This window comes from Xiphophorus hellerii, chromosome 8 (genome assembly GCF_003331165.1).
Source record: "Xiphophorus hellerii strain 12219 chromosome 8, Xiphophorus_hellerii-4.1, whole genome shotgun sequence".
Classification (NCBI taxonomy): Eukaryota; Metazoa; Chordata; class Actinopteri; order Cyprinodontiformes; family Poeciliidae; genus Xiphophorus; species Xiphophorus hellerii.
Window position 1 is genome coordinate 913,891 of NC_045679.1, and position 8,041 is coordinate 921,931.

Here is an 8,041-nt window from a genome sequence, read left to right on the forward strand (position 1 = left end):
ATATCAGACAGAACCAAAAGCAGAGAGCTGGACGGACCAGAACCGTCTGAGCATGGCAGCATCATGCTGCGGGCCGGTACCGCTCCAGCTTCCCTTCCAGGTCGCCGGTTCGATTCCCGCTCTGAGCAGCTCCAGCCCAGCAGGGGCTCAACCTGGACCCGGCCCGGTCCGGTTCTCTCCAGGACCATCCTCAGAAAACCCAATCCGCTTCAATTCCGGGTTCTGTGGCGCCTCCTGCAGGAGATCAAGATTATGGAAAGTCTTCATTGTTGACCTTTGACCTGAAGGTGGGTCACAGAGGATGGCCCGGTTCTGTAAATGGGTCGGGTCCGGATCATGTGATCCAGAGAACCAGCAGGTCCTCCAACATCTGGCGGCGCCGCTAATCGGATCGGCCCAGCTGCTGCGCTGAGGTTCTGATCCATTTACTGATTGGTTAATCACTCAGAGCCGCAAAGAAGATCACACTGAGCGCGCTCAGAACCGTTCCGGCAGGAACAGACCGTTTCCATGGGAACAGAGAGTACCATCATCAGGGAGCAGTGGCGGCGCCAGAGGGGGGCTTAGGGGGCGCTATCGCTCCCCGGGAAATATTAGATTTGGGGTTTTTTCAATCTGATTTAACATTATTTATATAGTTTATCTAAGACACAAAACATATTATTATATACCGAGTTAAAAAAAAAAAACATCACGCAAGAGGATTTGAACTTTGTCTATGGTATCATCACTCTGTGATGATGCTGGCTCCGCCCCCAATCATTCAGGGTATTTATCAGCAACTGACCAATCGGTGGTCAGAAAGTGGAGATGAACCGACTGTCAGTGTTTATCATAGCAAACTAAAAATGTTAGTAAGAAGGTAACCGGTATTAAACATAACATGTTTTGATCATAATAGTGATAGTCAAATTAAGCCCTGTAGCGGTTAATTAGGCAATTAAATAAACACGAGTTAATTAAAAACAAATATATATTTGACCCTTTGCAGCTGACGTCTCTCTCTCCACCAGGATGGATGTCCAAAGCTATGCTGTCCTGTAAAACCTGTGAAATGTACATGTGGCCTAATGTCACTTTTATTTAGTTGATTTGGCAGTAAAATGTTCACAAGCTGCTGCTGGTCGGCTGAACAGACAGACAAGAGTCCAAACCAAACCTGTCCTTTAATTTTAATGAGGAAAGATGCTGATGGACGCAGGAATCATAATGACTGTTAGCTGTTGGTGTAACCGCAGATTTACAGCGAAAACTTTATACAAGGTAAGAAGATTAACGTTCATAAATATGATTAGAAAGATATCAAATATCGCATTATGGAGAAGATAGCGTCTAACCATCAGTAACCATGGAAACAATCCCACGCCGTCATGTAGCCTAGCATGTATGGAAAAAATGATTAGCGTCTCGTTTTCTGTAGGTTTTTAAAGTTGCTCCGGTTTAAGAGGAAACGCTGTTTATGACACCGTGACATAAATCATGTGGTGTGAATTCAGGAAAAGTCGGTAAACTGATCGACTCGTCAGCAGGTTCGGTTTCTCAGCTAGCTGGTCCAGGTTTCTGTGAATCCCGCCGTCTATGAGCCCAACCAGGTGAGTTACCTTCACAGACAAATGATCTTGATTCCAGCAAGTAGAAACCATGAATAAACACAAAACCAACTTTATCTGCTCAGTTCAATCCTCCAGATTCTCACTTCGATCTGCATCATGGAGCTTCGATTGATTAAGTGACGTAGTTGCAAAGGGTCAATCCTTGGTTTCCTCTTTGTCATCAATGCTGTTTTAACCTAAACAATGTAATATTTTCTGCACGCCATCTGGCTAATGGCTCACGGCTTCATGCTGACGTCGATAAATTTAAATCAGTCTGACTAAAATAACAACATTAATGAGTTGATAACTATAAGATCCGTCATAACAGCCTCAGTAAAATGCTTAGCTCCCCTTTGGACCTGCAGGAAAACATTCTGGAGCCGCCGCTGTCAGGGAGAATCTACTCTGCTGGATCAGAACCGGACCGTAGCAGGTTCTCCTGGTTCTGCCGGGGCACTGTTAACCCAGCATGGACAGACCGTCCAGAACCGTAGTCGCTCCGATCCAAACGGACTCCTGACAGATCCGCTCTCTTCGAAGCAGCAAGGCGTGAAGCTGCAAACAGGAAGAACCGGCGCCGCTGGTACCGGGCCAGAACCCTGACGGCTGCCTGGCAGGAGCCCAGCGGTGCCGGCGAGCAAACAGCTGAGACTGACGCGGCGGCGGCCCAGAGCCCGGAGCAGATGGCGCCGCTGGTTCTGGTTCCAACATGTTCCTGTCACCACAGACCCCGCCCCCTACGCCCAGCCTGGCCTCTGATTGGCTGCTGCTCCACACAGAATTGTTTTGAAATGTGGAAATAGGCCGGAGCTGCATCACACCCAGAACCTCTGACCCGGTTCTGATGTCTGACCCAGAACCTCTGGCTGATGATGATGAATGATGAAGAGTCAGACCGAGCTGCTGGTCCCAGGAAACCTGGACCGGATCAGAACTGGTCATGTGACCTGCTGGACCTGGAGCGGACCTGGTTACCAACAAGTCCTATTAAAACAGAGAGGAGACATGCTAGCGTTAGCCTATCGCTAACTGAGGCGGATCAGGTCAGAACCTTTAGTCAGCAGAATCGGGTCCTGCAGGTCCTGGAACATCCTGACAAGTCCTGATGGTCAGCAAGTTTCACTACCTTCAGAGAAGCATCCTAGTCCTCCAGGTCCTTCATTTCCTCCAAGTCCTTCATTTTGCTGAATTACGGATTTTTATGAATATTTATTTGACTAAATCAGGTATAAAATGTTTACAGTTTGAAACTTGAGACATTGAAATAAAATATGATGGAACATGAAGACGTGACTTCAGTGATGTTTCTGCTCAAGGTTTTTTTAGTGCTATTGTTTCTGTATTGATCATATTTAATCTCCTGTGGTGTTAGCATGTTAGCATGTTAGCATGGCGCTCAGTAGAACCCAGATCCCGTCAGACCGTCAGTTCCTGAAACCACGGGTAAAAAACCTGGTAAATGGGAAGGTTTGCATCAGTGAAAACTGTTTATTTTCTAACTTTTTATTTTAGAGATTTGCGTTTATTTATTTCTGTTTTTATGGAGTTTTATTTTTAAAGACGAGAATCCTGGGCTGGTTCTGGTGTCGCTTCCAAAGAACCACAGGAGCGGGACGGAGGTTCTGGTACCGAGACTACGATGGTTCTGCTGAGGAACGGCAGTCAGGTCGGAGTCAGAAGGTCCAGAACCAGAACAGGTCCTGCTTTCCCTGATTGAAACGGGTCGGTCCACATCTGGTCCACTATAGACCAGAACCTCTGAGGAGGAGGAGTCTGCTCTTCATCAGAACCTGCCGGGCCTCAGAACCATGGGCCGGCCCAGTTCCTGCTGCTAATTTTACATAAATAAAATAAAGTTGTTTAATTTAAATATGTTAATGAGGCGCAGCAGCATTCATTATTAAAACTGATTCTGCTCAGAATCACTAAATGATATTTATAAACGATTTTCCACAATAATCCTGTAAAAACCAGTTAGTTTCTATAAAAATACTAAATATTACATTAAAAAGTTTCATCACAAACTTTTCTTTGATCTTTTCTGTTTCTAATCATTTTTTCTTCAGATCTGAAAACTCATTTAATCTTCATACAGATTCTGAATATTAACTGAGATCAAAATGATTTTGTAAATTTAGCTGAACTAGATTTTATATTTGAAATAAACTCGATATTTTAATAACCTGCCTTTAATAATATTAATAACAATTAATTAACAATAATCATAACAATGATTAGTTGTTATCTGAGGCTGAACTGCAGAACCGGACCGGATATTGGAGCCTGGAGCGATCTGGACCTCAGCAGGAGGCGGGGTCGGTTCTGGTCCGGATTAGAGCTGAAACTCGACCCAGAAGCCCAGAGAACCGGATCCATCCGGACCAGACCGAGGGGAGGACCCAGAACCCATTCTCTCTGGGTCGATCGGAAACCGCAGAACCAGTGGCAGGTTGCGGTCCAAACTGGACGACTGCATCGGTTCTGATCTCAGAGGCGATCAGAAAGTTTGACTTTGATTTTTTTCATTTTCCACATTTGAGCTGCTGCGCAGGAAACTTTGACTAGACCGAGTGCAGAGTTTTAATCTGTTCAGGAAGAGAAGCCATGAAGTTTCTTATCCTGTGTGAAAGAGAACGTTCACCGCAGAACGTTCACCGCGGAACGTTCACGGCAGAGCGGATACAAACTTTTACTTTCAGGTGAAGTTCATTACCGCAGCAAGACGATAAATCACTCAAAACTTCCTCTTCTCCCGGGAGATGGTGGCTACGCCTCCGGTTGCCGGGGCAACGTGATGTCGGCGTGATGTCACGGTGTCCAGGCCACGGGGCGAGCGAGGCCGCGGGGAGGGGGAGAGAGGAGGACGCTGCGTGTTCAGGAAGTTCAAGCAGACAAACTCTAATCCTCCAATTTCCTCCTTTAATCATCTCTGGCTGCTGCAGACCCGGCCCAAATCAGAACCAGAACCAGAACCCGGCCCGGACACAGAGACACTGTTAACCCTACAGAACCAGGACCAGAACCAGAACCGGGTCACACCAGGGTCAGAATCAGCTGATGTCATGATTTATTCTGATCGTTTTTAGACTAGAAATGAAACATAATTAACCTGTCAGACCGAGTCTCTGTCAGACCGAGTCTCTGTCAGACCGAGTCTCTGTCAGACCGAGTCTCTGACAGACCGAGTTTCTGTCAGACCGAGTCTCTGACAGACCGAGTCTCTGTCAGACCGAGTCTCTGACAGACCGAGTCTCTGTCAGACCGAGTCTCTGACAGACCGAGTTTCTGTCAGACCGAGTCTCTGACAGACCGAGTCTCTGTCAGACCGAGTCTCTGACAGACCGAGTCTCCTTCATGTTGATGGACTCTGTTCATGCCGACCAGAACTCGGCAGGATTAGAAATATGAGCGAATATTAAATATGATTCATGAGTTTCTGAGTATTTTTAGAGAACCAAGACCGGAACCAGAACTGGTGACTGTGTATGAATAGAACCACAGAAATATGCAGAATTATCTTATTGCTTCATTTGGTTCAGAAGTTCTGATGGGCTGGTAAAACGGTTCTGTTTGGACGGGTCCATCAGAACCGCCCATCAGAGAAATTACAGAAAATATCAGCAACTTTTCAACTCCTTTAAACGGTTCCTTCAAAGGTTCTGTTTGAGGTCTGGTTCCGTCTGTCAAGCAGAACCAGAACCCCAATGAAGACAACAAGACTCCTGCTGCAGAACCTCCTCCGTCTGGTCGGTTCTGATCGGGTTCCTGATCGGTTCTGCTCTTTGCAGGCTGGCGGGGGTTCTGCTGTTACTAACCGGTCCAAACGGGCGGCAGCGGCTCAATGTCCGAGGAAATAAATCCTCTCACCAGAAATTAAAAGGATTTTTTAAATGTTGATATATTTTAAAACAATTTTTTTTTAAATATCTGAATTTTATTGCACCAGTTTTCAGATTAATTTAGTTCAGATAATTAAATAAAAGTACAACAGAACTTTCTAACATCTTCTTGGTCCGGTTCGGTCCGTTTATAGGGATTAAAACTTAATTTATTAGAAATCATAATTTTCCTGCTCTGCTGTAAAAATGCAACGACAAAATAATAATTCAGCATTTTCTGACTAAATTATGTTTTATATTTTTAAATATGTCGAAGTAAAATCTGTAATTTATGTCTCTTAAATTTTAATAACGAAATATCTTCAGGGTAAATAAACTGAACCAAAAATTAAACTAAAATTTTAATTTTAAACTGCAGCAAATTAGACACCAGCAGAAATTTACAGCGTTTCATTGGACCCGCAGCGGTTCCGATCATTTTTGCTTTCTGCTCCAAATGAAACTCAATTAAATCCGAACCGCCGCGGCATCAAATCACAATTAAAGCATTTTATTTTAAATAAAAACTAAATTACTCCAATTATAATAAAATCTGCAGCAGAAACATCGACATAAAAGCGGAGAATTGATCCAACTTTCCCCGATCAACCAGAACTGAACAAGCCGAACACAGACGCGGGTTCGGGTCCATGCAGGACGGTCACAAGGCCGCCGCTGCGTGTCCGTGTCGGTCTGCGTGTCCCGGTCCAAAAGTTGGAGGGAATTCGGTCCCGTTCCAGAGAAAATAAAGCCACCTTTGTGCTGCTTTCCCCGAACCTGCAGCTCTGCAGCGGCGGTCCGTCCGGAGCTCCGAGCCGGACTCAGGCCGCTGCGACCGGGGCCTGGCAGGGAGCCGTCCGGTAACGAACCTCGCTTTCACCGTCCAGCTCATTTGGACCAACAACACAAACACAAGAGCCATTGTAGCCCCACATCCCCCCAGAACCGCCCCCTCCCAGCACCCTCAGCGACAGGGGGGTCAAAGGTCGCCTGGCCCCGCTGACCACCAAACGCTGCCTACTGTGTCCCGGCGCGGCGACCCGATCCTCGGCCCGAACCGGGCCAGGGAGGCGGCAGACCGCTAATTAGTAGCCGCGGGGAGCGCACTCAGAGCCGGACACTTCCTGGCGATGACACCGAGCCGCGGAGCGTAGCCGGCGGCCGCGGGCAGCGGGACAGGAGCGGGACTGGAGCGGGACCAAAACCGGACTAGGATCGGACCGGAGTCGGACCACAGCGGGACCGGAACGGGTCCCTATACGGACTAGTCCCGAAGAGTTGGGAAAGTCGTGTAAAGCGAGAGTGAAAATGAAGCTGCAGAGAGGATGAGGAGGAAGGAGTGCTGCGCGGAAGGAAGGAGGAACCAAACCAGGCCAAAAAGTTGTCCAACTCACCATCCACCAGGTTCGGGCGGAGATGTCGTAGCAGAGCTGCATTTAATGGATCCCTCGGAGCTTTTGGCTGCCATGCCGCCGTCAGAGAGCCTCATTTGCTGCGGTTCGGTTCGGCTCGGCTCGGCTCTGCGCGCACCAGGACCCCACGGAGGAACCGCTCGTTCTGGCATGACGGCCAACATGTAGTCCGCTCCGAACCGGGAGGAATCATGGGTAAAAAAAAACCGACCAATCTGGTGTGGAGCCCATGGCAAGGTGAGCAGGCTGCTGCAGGAACACACACACACACACACACACACACACACACACACACACACACACACACACACACACACACACACACTCCGCTGAGCGCCTCGGGTCGCTTCTTCCTCCTCCGCTTTAATTAGAGCTTCATTCATCATCATCGTCAGGAGGTGAACCACGTGACTCCAAACTTCTTGTTCTTCTACATGTAAACCACCTGCTGACGGAAGGAGCGCGCGCCTCTAAGTAGGACCTCCAGACCCGGTTCTGACCGAACCCGGCAGCAGAGAGGAACCGAACCGGAGCCCAGGTTCTGCTGAGCGGAACCAGCAGCAGCCGGAAGTCCGAGGGCTTTATGAACCTCTGGGTTAATAAAGCATCCATCCATCCATCCATCCACCATCCATCCATCCGTCCATCCATCCATCCTCCATCCATCCATCAGGTGGTTCACGTTTTTTTCTTTAAATTCTCAGTTTAGTTTGATTTTTTTTATTTTAAGTTTAAAATGTTTTGATTGTTCAGAAATTGAATTAATTCATCAAAACATAAAAACTTTCAGGATTTAATTGAAATTCTGTAACGGACTGAATTATGAGGAATGTCACAAACAGCGACTTCGGAACCAGAACCTGGACCGGGTCTTGATGGCAAACTGATTTTGTCAGAACCACAAAGTTCGGAACATCTAATGTTCTGCTGGTAGAACAGCTGGCCCGGTTCCGACTGGTTCGGCAGAACGGCCCCGTCATTCGGTTCTGGGATCATTTTATTTCTGTCCTTATCTTTCATCTGTGGGCGGAGCGGAACCGAACCGAACCTGCCTGGAAAGTCCGGATTAGTTTTGTGAAGATCAAGTTCCGACCCGCAGGAGTTTCTGGACCTGGTATTATTTCAGCCGGGTTCGGGTTGAAGCTCTGGCTGTAGC

The 8,041-nt window shown here is 47.4% G+C and overlaps 1 protein-coding gene across 1 annotated transcript in view; it reads right to left on the reverse strand.

The window, feature by feature from the left end:
• LOC116724892 (nuclear factor 1 A-type-like) overlaps positions 1–6,900 on the reverse strand; it is a 31,621-nt gene extending 24,721 nt beyond the window's left edge. The window contains exon 1 of the mRNA XM_032570670.1: positions 6,868–6,900. Coding sequence (XP_032426561.1) covers positions 6,868–6,870 — 3 coding nt within the window. The 5' untranslated portion in view covers positions 6,871–6,900. The remainder of the gene's footprint in view (positions 1–6,867) is intronic.
• Positions 6,901–8,041: the final 1,141 nt, after the last annotated feature.